The following is a 15,934-nucleotide window of genomic DNA, read 5'->3' on the forward strand; positions in this document are numbered from 1 at the left end:
CCATCTCTTCAGAGGAAGCTCGTTCCAAAATTATATTGTTCCCTTGCTTCAAGTCTTAATGGTTAGTTGATAAAATATATTCAAGTTCGATGCGACCCGATATAATAAACTCAGATAAGGCATCGCAAAGTTCTTCAGGGGATCCATTTGTTCATTGTCATAGGCCACACTCGATGCTGAGGAAGGGGTGTGAGAACATTGCAACCACAGGAAATCACACTAACTAAAATTTGGCAGTGAAATTCTTTACTTCATCTCCGGCTACATCTCAAAACATCACAAAGATAATACATTCACCAGGAGCATCCTAGCTCTTATCGCTTGGTCCGTGGTCCAGCAGTCTCGCAATGCTCTTGAAAAGATTTTCAGAGTCTTTGAACACGGGTGGGACATGAACTTGTGATATCATATGAAAAGAATTTAAGCTATTTGTTAGCAGATGTCTTACTACAAAAGATTGCTTGGTCGCAGAAACAATTCCCAGCAATGCCGTTGCTATGCTATACCAAATTCTCAGAAAATTTACAGCTTACAAAATTGCATTAGCCTAATCTAACCCCAAACGGGGATCTGTACAACGGTAATTCTCAGTCAAACACTATACGAACTTCTCATTGTATGCCCAAGGCAGTCAGCAGTGTTGGTAAGCATTGAATTTCCCAGAGATCTTCATACATAGGTGTTTGGGTTTTACAGACCCTGATTTCACAACACTCTTTCACCATAAAGTACTCTTCGCATCGCTGCTTTTATCGTCCACTCATCGCCTTCCAAAACATATTCAGAGTTTCGCATTTCACCAACCCTTGGTGACCAGCTGACAATCCAATCATGCACGTCCCGATCCACGAGGCATTTTCTTTGATCCAGCTGCCACAGAAAAAGAGATCATTGGAATATGTTCACTCCAACAACTGGTCGTAGACCATGCTAGCTTTGTAAATAATCAATGAGTGATAGAGAGAGAATTACAATCATCGACATCTTTGAGCTGGTAATAGTGGGGAGCTATTTCCACCAACCAGTCTGGCTTCAATTCAGTGACCTGCAAGGAAGCCCTTAGTTTCAGCAATTAATTAAAAACAAAAGAACTGGCAAGCAAAGTCCTTGAGCTGCAACTGCGATGAAAAGGCCTAGATGGAGTCCATAGGACTTACTTGTCTCATGTATTCTTTGGTTGTTAGAACCAATTCATGATACACAACCCATCTTGGAAGTGCCTGTAAGAAAGAGCAGTATAAACATGACCAAGGCCAATAACTCCACATGTCTTGCTTTCATTAATATGGAGGGCATTATCATTTGCATATTGAAACACCTCAAATTTTTATTTTCATATGGAAATGTTATGCCACTATTAGTATTATCAGCCTTCAGGTATAGAAAGCAGACGTCGTTTAAAGTCACAAGCAAAATATTACGAGTCAAATAAAATTAAATAATTCACATAAATATACCCTCTAATAAGCATACCTGTGCCAACCCTGAACTTGGATGTATATGAACTGTCTGCGGATGTTTCACTGTCTTATAAGCTCCACTTTTCTGTAGTCTAGCGGAGTGGGGGAAAAACCCTGAACAAAGAACACCAAGATTAGAAGCACAAACAAACACCACAAGAGAAAAATGGTACTGCCACCCTGTCATCGTTAAAAGCATAAGAAAAGTTGTCTTACCAGATGTTATAGCCTTTTTAATTGCCTCTAAATCGTTGATATTAGAAGTAAGTTCAATTTCAACCCTCTCTAAAAGCCCCTCCAACTGGTCTCTGACATCTCTAGCACGCTTCATACTCCTGACCTAAAAGCATTGGTTGGAAAGAAGAACGAAAGCATAAGTGCATATTACTAAACGGCATAAACAGAATACATATTGCATCGTAAATTAGGAAATAGTGTAATTTCAATACAACCAAATTCGCAGGGGGAACAAAGCAAGAAACTTTCTCAATCTCAAAAACAAAGAAAAAGGATAGGAACCTAACAAATAGATTATCAACAGATGAACTTATAAGCAGATTTGACATACTTTATCAAGCAGATAAATATAAACCACATGAGAAAACATAAGAAACAGAGCTCACGCTTTTCAATTCGTCCCCCCCCAAAAAAAAAAAAATGATTTTCGCACTCCAATGTTATGCCAAACATAAGCCTACAAATAAACGGGAGCAATTAAATATTACATCAGATATTCATCTACAGCTTCACCTTTGGATTAATTAGCAGTGTCCCACAAAATTTAAGTCACTTTGAGAGGACAAGGAACATTAGTCCCGGAGAGAGAGAGAGAGAGAGAGAGAGAGAGAGAGAGAGAGAGAGAGAGAGAGAGAGAGAGAGAGTATGAACAAGATGACCAGATGAGTATGAACAAGATGATATTGCAAAACTTGACTTAATTAAAATAAATACATAATTCTGTCAAGTGAGCCTGCCCCCTCAAGATCACTGGATTCATTTCTTCCACATTACAGAATGCCCGCAATTCTTCACTTCTGCTGCTAGTGTTTCAATTAATTTGGCAAATATATGACTGATCATGCCAACATGAGATAACCAAATCCTATCTTCTATTATTGCCCAAAAGAAACATGACTTCAATATCTACTGTGTGTTTATAAGCAAGTAATCTCTTTGCAACAGCATAACTTTCGCATATACAAGTCCTATTTAGACTTAGACATCCAGGAGATACAGTACTTTCCTCAAGACTTAAAGAGTTCAAGTTATGCAATCTGATGGCGCACAACCACTTGACATCCTTATCTAGAAAAGTTTTATTAACCCAAACGATAAAGTCACTTTACCTGTATGTAATTCTCATAGCACCACTGTGTGGAGTAATTAGTCTCTTTCCAAGAATTGTATACCTGAAATGAAATGAGGGTGGTGACTTCTCATTAGTGACAAGCACTACTAGTTTGAATCATGCAACGTCACCAACAGAGAAATGCACAGAAACATAAACAATATATATAATAGCAATCACCTTTCTAGTCTAATTATTCGAGTTTTTAGGAAGATTTTACTCAAAAGTGCTGCAATATACAGGTAAACACAAATGATGTACCTCCATAGTCCCAAGAGAACCATACTCGCTGATGGATACATTCGGTATTCATAATTGAGTAGAATAGCCGACTATGGGCATGAGATAACGTTTACCGTTACGCATTGTGGAAACTACTATCAGATAATCAAAAAGCTGTCCATCGATTCCAGAACACAAAGATTATCCACCAACCTTAAGAAATGCTTTACAACAACAACAAAAACCAACCTTAAGCAGAGCTATGTGGTCTCCCACATTTCCAGTGTGGAAATTCATCCGTGCATTATCGGCATGGACTTGCTTGTCTTTAGGACGATAAAATATTGAATTTCCAACAGAAAGCATAGCAGCAATGGAGATTATCTCATCCGAGCACTTGTACTTATCTGATGCAACTATCATTTTAGATAGCATGGGGTCAAGTGGAAACTCAGCCATTTGTCGACCTGCCTTTGTCATCTCGCCTAGCTTATTCAATGCACCAAGCGCAAAAAGAAGTTCTAAGGCTTTGAGTAATGATTCAGCCGGCGGTCGATCCATAAAATCAAAATTTATTAGATCGCTAATGCCAAGGCTTTTTAGTGTCAAGACAACGTTAGCAAGGTTGGTCCGTTGAATCTCTGGTACAGTATTATCTTCTAGATCAGTTTGATAATTGTGTAATGTGTACAACCGGAAACACATTCCTGGACCAGTTCTTCCGGCGCGGCCAGCTCTTTGCATTGCTGAAGCTTTCGAGATTGGAGTAACTAGTAGTGATTCCATTCCCGTCCTTGGGTTGTATGATTTCATCTTGCAAAAACCTGGATCGATCACATAGCTTATTCCGTCAATTGTTAATGATGTCTCGGCAATATTTGTTGCAAGGACCACCTTACGAGCACCTTCTGGTGTGGGTTCAAATATTTTTGCCTGAAGATCTGTAGGCAAATTAGCATATATCGGACATATAATGAGTTCAGCAATTTTGGTGCCAAAACCCCTTATCCTATGCTTCAAAAGCTCTTCCGCTGCTTCAATTTCCTCTTGACCGGTTAAAAAAATCAAAATATCGCCACGTGGTTGCTGTACATGTATTTGAAGAGCAGTAACAATAGCTGCATCCAAGTAATCTGCTTCAGGTGCACTGGTGTGAAGAATTTCAACTGGATACCGCCTTCCTGGAAATCTAAATATTGGGGCGGAGTCAAAAAAATCACTGAACTTCTCCGCATCTAGTGTGGCACTTGAAATAAGCAACTTGATATCAGGCCTAAAGCGAGTAATATCCTATAAGATGACAACCATAGAAGTCAGAAACCGATAAAGGGTAACAAAAACCTACATTTATTTCTCAAAAGCAGAAGTGTGTCCTATAAATAAAGCTGAAGTGAATCTTTGTCTGGTGGGAAAAGTCTACATTTTAGTCATACAATGATCCTTTGATCACGACTCAATGATATAGCCTAATCTGCCAATTCGAAAATTAATTCAGTGGAAGATAGCTTACCTTTACTAATCCAAAAAGAATATCTGTGGAAAGCGTTCTTTCATGGGCTTCATCAACCATCACCACACTGAAAGATGACATCTTAGAATTGCATCAAATCTAGAAATCATAATAGAAGAAAACTATTCAAACATACCTATAGCTAGCAAGATCCGGTTCACCCAGGAACTCACGCAACAACATTCCATCTGTCATGTACTTCAATACTGTCTTCTCTGAGGTGCAGTCTTCAAAACGAATAGAATAGCCAACCTGTCAATTGCATGGAAAATTAATAGATAGATTTATGACACGACTTTCACTCAGAAAGGAACTTCAAAGACTGAGATTTCCAAAGCAAGTAGCTTTCTTTCCTGACGAGTAGCTAAGTCATTAAAGAACATCGAGCAGGTGTATTCCAGTTGCAGACAAGCATCAGAAAGAAAAGTTTAAAGAAGTATCAAGATTTTTAATCGGAAAAAGATCAGAAAGGAGAAAAACAAGGTACTAGAAACCAGTCCTTCCCAAGTGATATTATTGTCCCATAAGTCATTTACCAAATGCAGTTGATGTAACATGATTATAACAAGAAATTTATGCTATTTTAACCATTAATAGTGATATTGCTTATCTTAGATATAGGAAAACGTCCTCAGAATATCCGCATAACATACCACAGACAGGGTAGCCACCGACATATCAAAGTGAAGCATATCAAAACTACTCGGAACAGCATACCAAGGGCATGCAGGGGCAGAAATGCCCTTTGCCTCATAATCTTTTTCTACCTCGAAGTTAATTAACAGTGTGACAAATGGGGGTACATACCTCATGCCCAAGCTTTACACCCATTTCCTGAGAAACACGAGCAGAAACACTCATTGCAGCAACTCGACGTGGCTGGGTGCATGCAACCTGAAGGACACAAACCAAGAATGCAAAGCAAGGCCTCACTACATTCATCTCATAATCAGTCCAAAGTTAAAGGACGGAAGGAAGATGTTGAAAGAGACAATTTTATGTATTTGCAAATATTAGAAAAGATCCAACGTTTTTTTTTGGTCGAAAAAAGATCCAACTTTTACGTGTTCACATATATCAGTAAAGATCAATATTTACGAAAATTACTACCAATTAATTCAAAGACAATGCCAAAATCACAAATTCCTTCAACAAAATTTCAAGCACCACAATTTTTATTAATGCAAAAAACAAAATGCTCAAAAGGTGTAAACATAATTGCAACAGAAAAGAATGCTGAAAATGCCCAGAGAAAGATACCAATAGCTAGTATAAACAGCCAAAAGACACAATCATACCTTTCCATGCTTAGTATACCCAGCTTCATGAAGATATTGAGGTATCTGGGTGGTCTTCCCAGAACCGGTTTCTCCAACAATCACAAGAACCTGTAGCAGAAGTCAATCATAAGCCAAAACCGTAAAAAAAGCCACAACTCAACAACAACACTGCAGCCTCGAAAAGAAATGAGATGAAAAATTTAAGGACCTGATGATCACGAATAGCTTCAAGTAACTGCTCTCTGTATGGATATATAGGCAGATTCTTTCTCTCCTCCTAAATGAGCAACAGGAGAATTAAAATACTATTTGTACAACAGATAAGTAGTTAACAGGAAGGCAAAGAACGCATCTCTTTCATGACGCACTTAAAACTTAATTGTTCATCTTTGTAGTCTGGCAGCGTGGAATGATAGCTTAATATTTTCTTTTCAAAAGAAAGAAGTGGCAATCATTGCACCATTGACCCAGATACAAAGTAACTAGGCAATGATTGCTATAGAAAATGTTCGCCAAGGAAAAGTATTTACCATGCGTGACGATGATACGGTATAAAAATGCGAGTCTCAATCAATTCAAACAATCCGAGTCTTCAACCATATATATATGTGACAAAATAGAAGGGGGACCCACAATACTGAAAAGCACTAATTTTTGTTTCCGTCCACAACCATCAAAACACACTTAATGATTAGAGACATCAACAATAGCTTGTCTGGGCACAACATTCAACCAAGTCTGGTCCAAAAGAGTTGCCACATGATGACCAGCAAGAAGACTAGACAACCATCTCCAAATCTTTCATTCCAAGGGGCATGAAAAGAGACTGAAAGCTCGAAAAACATGGACTGGCCCAATTTTTGGGGCCCAAAAAAGACGAGATTAGCCCACGCAATCCGGAATAATCTAAAATTAGAACACATTTTAAAACTTTCAAGAAACAAAAATTGAGAAATAGATCATTTCTTGATTCTTTAGATACCCAGATAAATTCATAAACAAGCAGAATTAATTATATAAAAATCACACGGGCCAAAAATTAATGTGGTGTTACAGGTCGAATTCAGATAAAAGGCTGGAATCATGCTCAAACAAAGCATTTTGAAAGAATTTCCTGTTAATATTTGATCATTGCATGCTTGAGCCTTGAAATATGATAATTAATAAACTAAATTTTGAAAAAAATTACTTTAAAAATTGGGGTTTGGCCTAAACTGTCTCAGTTGATCGAGGCCAACATACTGGGCCCAATAAAAGCCAGCCCAGGTCTTTTTGGGGCCAGGCCCAAAGTTCCTTGAACCCCAGCCCCACGGCTCATTTACACCCGTATTCACATCGAGAACTCTATCTTATTCCCCTTTCACAAGACCTTGATCAATTTCTAACTAATTGGTGTCAACATAACTTATGTATTAAACAAGAGTGCCTCAGCCATATGAAACTTCGCAATTTCACAGATAAACCTTTTGATGAAAGCAATCAAATATCCATGGAATTATGGCAGTAAGGAACTCGATATGTGGCCAAATTTCATACGCCTTAGCTGAGCCTGAAAGCAATGCACAATCATGGGAAACCATACTTGAATAGCAGGAAATAAGAAACAGACTATAATTGCACACCTTGAGCTTCTCTAATGCAGTCTGTGCCTTGGACTCCTCGATTGACTCAGCAGATGGCTCATCAAACTACGTAGAAGAAAGAGAATTCAGGAAAAGTCTTTTAACCCAAAACGAACCAGAGTATTCAAGCAATTAAAAGACATACATTCTCCCCAGCCATCACATTTGACTTTATAAACTCTATCTGGTCCTCAAAAACATACCTAAATACAAAAGAATAATAATAAGGGATCACATACGCATAATATCCTTCCATAAGAGTGTATAAGAAAATTGATACAGCAGAGATGGATGTCAAAAACAACAATAACAAATAAGCACATCATTCAGATAGAAGGATGAAACCACATTAACTTACTCATAGTCATTAGACATTTGCTTTTTATTCTTGGAACCATATTTAAGAGTTGCTTTTCCTGCAATATAGCAACTGTAAGTTACACTTCCAGGGAGCATGACCAAAATCTAGTGTTACACATGCATATAACACTAGGACAAATAGTTGGACGCTCAATAGCAAATAATTACCAATCTGGTAGTCCTCCCAAGCCTCTTGCTCAGCAAACGGGTTCATTTTATCAGCAGCACCAGTGTCCCTGTAAATCGGACGATAATTAGTTTAATGAAACTAACTAAACTTCAGATTACTGAACACAGTGTATGAGGCATGTAAAGCTTCTCATGCATCATAAAGCACATTTGACATAAGACACCTGAAACGCGATTTATACCAACCTGTAGCGCTCCATAGCCACAGCAAATCTCTTTTCCTGATTTACACCCCCATCCTGATCATAAGCATCAGGCATCCTGTACTGTGTGCCAGGAAGAAGCAAGGTATACATCGTCAATCAGATATTTACACACAGTCCGAAAGATACAAAGTTCACAATTCCACTAATTCTGCATACAATGGCAAAATAAATTCCCTAGAAAGACGTGCAAATTTAAGTAAACTCAAGCAGAACCCACCGGAATATCTGCAATAGTAGGCCGCAATTTACCAGTTAAGTCAATCATTGCAAACACGAACAAGAGAGCTCTTCGGCAGATTACTCCAAATCAATTTGAAACAGGATCGATCATAAGTGACTAAAAGGTAGTGCCAATGACTTTATAAAGTGAAAATGGGGAACTTACTTCATCTATGTTATCAGCGTCTTCTTGATACTTTTTCGCTAGGTCATAGATTTTCTTCTTGTATCTGCCAAGCACAAAAAATGACATTAGACACCCACAATCATCCGCAATAAATTTACCATCTGAACAGTGAAGCAAAAGCTGTTAAAGAGAGCATTTGCAGCAAGAACTTACATTTTGCATTATTGTTAACAGAATAAAGTTCATAGTTGAAGTCAAAAGACAAAAGCCAAGAGAGTAAACTATCACAAAGAAACATTAATTTTTCTCTGACATAAAGAAAACACTAGCATAACCACCCATGAGGAAAGAAACCATGATCATCAGGTTCCAACAAAGCGGATGTCTATTTTAAAAGCAACACAAACTTCACAGGTCACGGCATCTTAGCAACTTGTGCTTGCTTGGAGGATGGAACAAAGAGCAAAGAAAATTTTCACCATGATTTACCTGAGGAAGAAGTTAATTCCACCAACGAATCTACAACTAAAAAGACCAGTGAGCTTCTAAAGACTAGATTGCATTTACAGTCCAACAGTGTGAAATTAAAAACAAGCCATTCTCTAGCTCAATCTCAACAACGAGAAGCAATGACTAAAGCATTACTAGGTAATAGCTTTAAGACTGAAACTGACGGAAACTAAGAAGAGTCAGCACAGCAAATAAATGCTTCCATATGTTGGACCAGCTAATTTTTTCATAAAACTCAGGAAAAATTGCATGACCAGACCTTCACAAGGAAATATCAACGATTTGAGGGTGAAAGGATAGGTTTCTTCATTAACGTTGAAAGCCAAGTGATAAATAAATATGAATCAAAGAATGTGCAAAAGAGAAATAGTTACCTGAAGTTGTGTTCTTCTGCTTCTGTAAGTTTTACACCCTCAAATAAGTATTGTTCATCCTCTATGTCATCCCTGTAAGAAATTAGTAAGATGATAGAAAGTGGTGAGGCATACCATAAAGAACTTCAACACTAACAAGAAAAGACTGCCGGAAATTGGAGTCTAGCTCTAGCACCTAGAGATCAGTAGAATAAATCCATGGCACAATCCTACCTGATTTCTTCCAATTTCTTCTGCTCTCTCTTTTTTAAATACTCTTGTCTTGAAACTTTTCTGGGATGAGGAACAAAATAAAATCAGCATAGATGATACAAGAAAAGAATTGCAATGGTAAATACACAATTTCAACCTATCAAGGAGAGAAAAACAATGAACCAATCAGAATTATTTGAGAAAACTAGCTCTACAGCACGGCATGTCAGCTTGTACGTTGTCTGTTAAAAGGGCCCTCCTCTCAAAACCCATCAAATAATGGAATACCTATATCTGAATAGAAAATCACACAATCCTTCACAACGATGATACATTCAACCAAAGAAAAACTTGAGTTCTAAGTGCTTTGTAGATATAACCTTAAAGGAAAATAAAAACATGAGGCAGAGAGATTCCTGCCAAGAAAGTGACTAGCCCAAGAGGTTAGGCGTAGAAACAGGCCAACAAAATACATGACCACAAACATACTTTTGATTAACTGGGGACAAATCATAGGGTCTCTATAGTTAATGATGAAGCACTATTTCCTATCATTGAACTATTTAAAAAGAATTAGATAAACTTTACTCGTATGAGGAGATCACATGACTGAACACTGTTAAACTGCATGTAGAAACGTCAAATACATAGAGCATCCTCATGCACAAACAATGTCTAAAAAAATTTCTTCCTAGTAGGAACAGCATAAAATTCAGTACACAATGGCCTTCCAAATCTGTCTAAGTTACTTCTTCCCTGGTCCTAGACTGATTCAAGGCAAAAGGGTTGAAAGGATAAACGGCCCAGCAGAAATTACACATTAGCAGCCGTTTCCAGCTGTTGTTCCCCAATCCCAGATAATTCATAGCCGGCACAAAACTTCCCGAAATGCATAGCAAATGCGTAATACATACAGCATAATCGTAATTCATGTAGTCAACACCCCTTAGGTAAAAGATCCCATTTTTCTCAAATTCAAAGAAAACTTCTTGAGAGCTCCAGATTTCTCAATGTTGACCTCTATTTTCCTCCTCCATTTTTCTTACTTGTCCAATTGGACCAATTCAGCTTTCTCTTTTAATCACTTGTCACTACTTCCTAAAAGGCGCCACAACAACTGGTATGAAACGATCGGCACAAATTGAAGTCCACATAATTGAGAAAAAAATTAGGAGAACTCTGACAATGATTCCCCCCCCCCCCCCCCCTAAAAAATGGATAGGAATGGCCATCAGTGACTCACTTCTTACCACTTTCTTAAGCGAGGTTGTTCATTAATTACTTCACTTCTGCCCCCACGCCGGCTTCATCACAACGGCAATCTCATGTTTGCTTAGACAATGTTGTACATATGATGTTTGGATTTTGAATGCAAACTCTTTTCCAAAACTCGCTATGACCGAAGTTCAAGAATATTTAAATACCATTTTTCATCATCTCGAAAAAGCATGAAGCATCTTTTTACCGCATTTAATAGCAATAAACTAGTTATACAACCAACAAGATCATTGGGAGACAATTTCACAGATTAATGCCTCCTTCTTGACTTTTTACAATCTCACACACTCAAAACAAAACACAAATCTTAACTCATAGCGAGGTCGAAAATTCCTAAAATAACATGAACCGCAGGAACAAAATCTAGAGTCAAACGAGTAATGATTATGTACCTTAAAGCTTCCATATCATCGCGCTCTTGAGCATTTGATCTTCGAAGTGCCTCCTCTACAAAATCAAAAGAGCAAAGAAAGGGGAGATTGAAGATCACTTCCAAGTATTAGCATTTTAAATTAATTAAATTATCAGTAATGTCTTTGTCTGGCATATATTCGTGAACTACCATGGCACAGTTTTAAGATGCATTACCTTCTTCCCTTCGTGTCAATTTTGGCTCCGTTAGCTGTTAAACAAATCAAAGAGTTACAAGAAGTCAGAATGTGAAAGAAGAAAAACACTGAAGCATAAAATATGAGCAATTGGTAATAATTATACCAATAAACCGCTGTAAAGTAAAAATAACAGGTAGAAAATATAACGAATATGATGGCCAAATTGGTAACATAACCCCAGAGTTTTTACACTTCAAAGCCGTCCATATATTCAATTTACTCTAACCAATCGTGGGTTGCACATACATGTATAATGCACAAAACAAACACAGATTTCACATTAGCCATCTATGCAGTGACAGATACTCACTTTTGAACTCATACACAAAACTTCCGACCAAAAAAAAAACCCATACACAAAACTTTAATTTGTTCAAATGCAACAAGTTAGTGAAAGAAACAATTTAATGAGGTGAGCTCAGAAAAGCATCGCATCTTCTCTATGTGATGCAGCTCCCTCAATTTTCAGCATGTGAACTCTTCTTTATAATATAGAATATAACAACCAAGCTCTTCCCTTGTCTACTGCACCTTACTTCTGTGTTCTTTCAGCAACGGCTTCTGAAAGGAGTCACTCCCAGCACAATATGAAAGCACTTCACCAGGCACACCCAAAATAAAATAAATAATAAAAAAGAGGAGATCACAAGGGAAAAAAGGACATCTGTAAGAAAATCACAGTGCTCGTGAACAAAGTTAGTTGCCTGTGCCAGTTAAATCAATAATTGTAAGAAAATCCATTTGCAACACACACAGCACCCAAATTTTTCCTTGGTGCATTGTAGGAATCAACATATAAAGCTACTTAATGCACATGTATCCAAGAAAGTCTCCTTTTCATTTTTTCTCCCTGCCCTCTCCCTCCCCCTCCCCCTCCCCCAAAAAAAAACACACACACACCAACAAAACAAAATACAACAAACACTCTTTCTCTATTTGCATACAATTGGGCATGTATCTGCGTATTTGCATGGGTTTTTTAAAAAAGTGAACCCCAGTTTGGTCAAATTCATTGTGCCATCACCCTGACATGAAATAGGTAACCAAAAATAAAATCCTAACGCTGTTTTTCCTTTTCAGTGGTATATATGTACCTTTCGAGTTCCCGCTGCATCTCGCGCTTTCAGATGTCGTTCCAGTTCTTCCCTTTCTTTTTGATCTCGTGATCTTTCTTCCTCCGACTGCACAATGATAAAGGGAGAAACCATATCTTAATTTCTTGAAGCAAAAACTGTTGTGAAAACTAGACGAAAGGACATAAACATGGAGTGTTTCAAGATGGATAAACCAAAGAACAAGAATCATATGGATCCTTTCTCTAACATAAACAAAAAGAAGGCAGGTTACCAGATATCACTAATGAAACTATTTGGATATCGACAATCTGAAAACATTGAGGTGAAAGGTTCTAACTGAACACCGCATAAATACTAGTACATGTAAAGAGTAGCCAAAGATCACGCATTGGGTTTATAAGACCAATTAACACAACAATCAAAGTTTCCTCATCCTTCAAATAAAGATTTCTGAGGTAGACAAAGGAATGGAAACAGAAAATAAGATACCTCGGAGCCACCATCTTCGTCGTGAGAAGTCCGTCTCTTGACCATTCTTTCTTCATCAACATGAGCAACAGACTGCAGCAGTGCATTTAGAAAAAATAATTGATTTAAGCAGACATAACTGTTAAATATAAAGAGACAACCAAGATCAACTTGTCCCCCTACCTCCTCATCCTCATCTTCATGACTTCCACTCTTTTTCCTAAACCGTTTATTTCGAGAAGCTCCTTTGCCAGTCTCTGAAGTCACAATGCTAGAAGACCCATTGTCAATGCCTCCTTGACTGACGTTATGTTTGCTATCGTCGTCATCGTCGTCAGCATCCAGAAGTGCATAAGTCTTCTGCTTCCTTGCCAACAAAGCAGCTTCCCTTTCTTGCTTTTGATAATGCTGGTGAGGACAAAATGAAAAGTAAATTAGGCAGGTTACGACCAAAAGATAACAATAAAAATGCTTGCTGAAATGCGGAGTAAATCAAAACTGCTTCTACAACAACTCACATTCAAACCAGCTTCTTTATGGGGTACTCTGGCAAAAACTTCTTCCGCAAAAGCAAGGGTTTCACTCGACGATGATAGTCCAAACTCCACCAGCTTGTCCACCACTTGAGTGGGTGAAGACGCCTTCTTAGCTGCAACCACAAATTCACCATTTTTATCGCACAGAAGTTGTGCATGGCGCCTGTCTTGAAAAAAGGAATACTGAACATAAATGGATGGAGAGATAACTAACCCAGTTCAATGAAATACTGGACAATAGTGGATTGGGAATACCCCAATAGTGACATCAACTTGTCTGAGACCCAGGTCTTGAGATTGCTCTCACTTCCCATGGCCAAATGCAGTGATGGTTACCAGAGAATTGTATACCGCTGTTGCCTACAAAGTATATGCCAACGAACACATGGAATTATACATCATCTCAGATACTAGAACGACCAAAGTTAAATTGAATCAGAGGATCATAAGCAGTAGCGAGTACGAAATGAATCTCAGGGAAAAACAGTTCTACTATCGCGCCCACCAAAGGAGCTCGACATAAAAACAAGAACAGAAGTCACGGAATAGAAGAAGAAGAAGAAGAAGAAGAAGAATTCACTCAAGACAGCAGGCAAGCAACACATAATTCCTCCGCAACTTCAACAGAGAAACTCGGCAATCGGAGCACCGGTCCTCGCTGACGGCAAGCGAAGGAATCGTGATTGACGAAGAGAGAGCGAGAGAGAGAGAGCGAGAGAGAACTCACAGGAAAGAGAGACTGAGAGAGAGCGAGATAGGCCGAACTGAGACCTGCCCGGCGAAGAGAGGAGGCAGACGCGGCGGCGCGCTGGAGATCGACGGCGGCGGCTCCGTCGGGAAGAGGCCGGTGGGATTTCGCGGCGCCGGTGCGATCGGCGAGGAAAAGGAGAGGTTTTTGGGCAGCTCCTGCTTCTTCCAATTTGGTACTTGCTTTTGCAATTAAACAGCGGAATTAGGAAACGGTTATAATAACACCCAAAATATGAGAAATTCTTTGCTCCGGGGCCTCATCGTACGGTTTATTTTACGTGCCCAAAAAACGGACGCAGACATATATCTAAAGTTATTTCAATATATACGAAAATTAATTGCTCACTTGAGAATATTAATAATAACTAGGATTCATTAGTTTCGAGGAAAATGTGACATTTCTAGAAAATATTTTTTCACAAAGTTATTTTTCAGGAATAATAATATTTTCCGGCGTTTGGCTGAAACCTGAAAATGAACTGGAAAATATTTTTCCGTCATTTTATATGCAACATTTGATTTGATTTTTCAAAATAAACATACACTATTAAAGTACTAGTAACTTGCGCATAAGTAGCAGAGAGACTGGGTATGGGCACTAGAGTCCCGAGTTTGACTTCAATGGACCTCGACCCAGGCTCTAGGGATCAGGGCACAAGCACCTGGGTCCCAAACCCAACCGTGATGGACTAGGGCGCGAGCATCGAGGTGCCTAGCTCGGCCTCAATAGACCTAAGCACGGGCACTGAGGTCTCAGGCCTCGGCCTCAATAGACCTTAGCTCGGGTGCCAAGGATCGGAGCCTAAGCTCCAAAGACCCAAGCACGGCCTTTGTGGACCTGGGGACCAAAACTCAAGTGTCTAGGACCTGGGCCCTAGTGTTGCGGATCCAAGCTCGTTTATCATGACCTCGCACTTGGCTTTTGTGGACCCGGGCCGGGGTGCTAGGGCATCAGGGCTTCGATCCCAACCTCGATGGACTCAAGTGCGGGCGCCAAGAGCCCAACATGGACACCGGGGTTCTAGGCTTTGACCTTGATGGACTAGGCGCGGGCATCAAGGGCTTGGGCACGAGTGCCAAGTTCCTAAGCATGGGCACCGAGGTCCAGGGTTCAACCTCAATCGACCTAGGCCTGAGTGCCGGAGACTTGGTCTTGGACGCTAAGGTCCTGGAAACTAGCATTAGGATTTATGTGCCCAAGCGTAAAGTTTTTGGTCGAAGCGTTGATACCTAATTATATTTTTCGAAAATGATTTCCGATTTTTTAAAGAAAAATTTATTTTATTGAAGTTAAGCATAGGCTTTTCGTTGACTAGAAAAAAAATTATCTATTGACTCATTTTCCTAAGCAAGTCAAATGTAAGGAAATGAGGAAAATGTTATTTACTAAACAAACGAAACCAAAAAGTACATGTTGCATTGATTTTTAATGCTTTTCTTTATTGAAAATTTACTGATATGATATCAGTTAACATATTAGTAAAGATTAGGATTAGGGAAATTTTCAATTTGGGGCCCAAAGTGAGCCCATTTTCTCAAAATGGGGTCCCAAGTGTAATCAGTCTAAAAATGGGGTCCTAAGTGCCCAATCAGTCT

The 15,934-nt window shown here is 38.9% G+C and overlaps 1 protein-coding gene across 1 annotated transcript; it reads right to left on the minus strand.

Moving 5' to 3' along the window:
• Window positions 1-387: 387 nt before the first annotated feature.
• Window positions 388-14,501, minus strand: LOC115693392 (pre-mRNA-splicing factor ATP-dependent RNA helicase DEAH1). The gene is made up of 28 exons (XM_056314351.1): window positions 14,360-14,501; window positions 13,803-13,948; window positions 13,571-13,701; window positions 13,236-13,460; window positions 13,074-13,145; window positions 12,603-12,689; window positions 11,486-11,519; window positions 11,290-11,344; window positions 9,641-9,700; window positions 9,428-9,499; window positions 8,583-8,646; window positions 8,178-8,257; window positions 7,971-8,038; window positions 7,801-7,858; window positions 7,588-7,645; window positions 7,443-7,508; window positions 6,029-6,097; window positions 5,839-5,928; window positions 5,348-5,434; window positions 4,677-4,792; window positions 4,541-4,607; window positions 3,280-4,320; window positions 2,807-2,869; window positions 1,677-1,800; window positions 1,474-1,574; window positions 1,158-1,220; window positions 973-1,045; window positions 388-870 (listed from the first exon to the last, which is right to left on the minus strand). Exons 2-28 carry the CDS (start codon window positions 13,900-13,902, stop codon window positions 830-832), a joined length of 3,165 nt encoding a protein of 1,054 aa, XP_056170326.1. The 5' UTR covers window positions 13,903-13,948; window positions 14,360-14,501; the 3' UTR covers window positions 388-829.
• Window positions 14,502-15,934: the final 1,433 nt, after the last annotated feature.

This window comes from Syzygium oleosum, unplaced genomic scaffold (assembly GCF_021117445.2).
Source record: "Syzygium oleosum isolate NSW1041296 unplaced genomic scaffold, Sole_v2.1 Sole_v2.09, whole genome shotgun sequence".
NCBI lineage: Eukaryota > Viridiplantae > Streptophyta > Magnoliopsida > Myrtales > Myrtaceae > Syzygium > Syzygium oleosum.

What these genes read in the sequence shown, in the direction of transcription:
- LOC115693392 (XM_056314351.1), bottom strand. Translation starts at nt 13,902, where the DNA reads ATGGGAAGTGAGAGCAATCTCAAGACCTGGGTCTCAGACAAGTTGATG. An exon ending in GATGATATGGAAGCTTTAAG is followed by an intron (nt 9,701 to 11,289) that starts GTACATAATCAT and finishes TCCTCATCCCAG; the next exon opens with AAAAGTTTCAAGACAAGAGT. An exon ending in CCGGATCTTGCTAGCTATAG is followed by an intron (nt 4,608 to 4,676) that starts GTATGTTTGAAT and finishes GTCATCTTTCAG; the next exon opens with TGTGGTGATGGTTGATGAAG.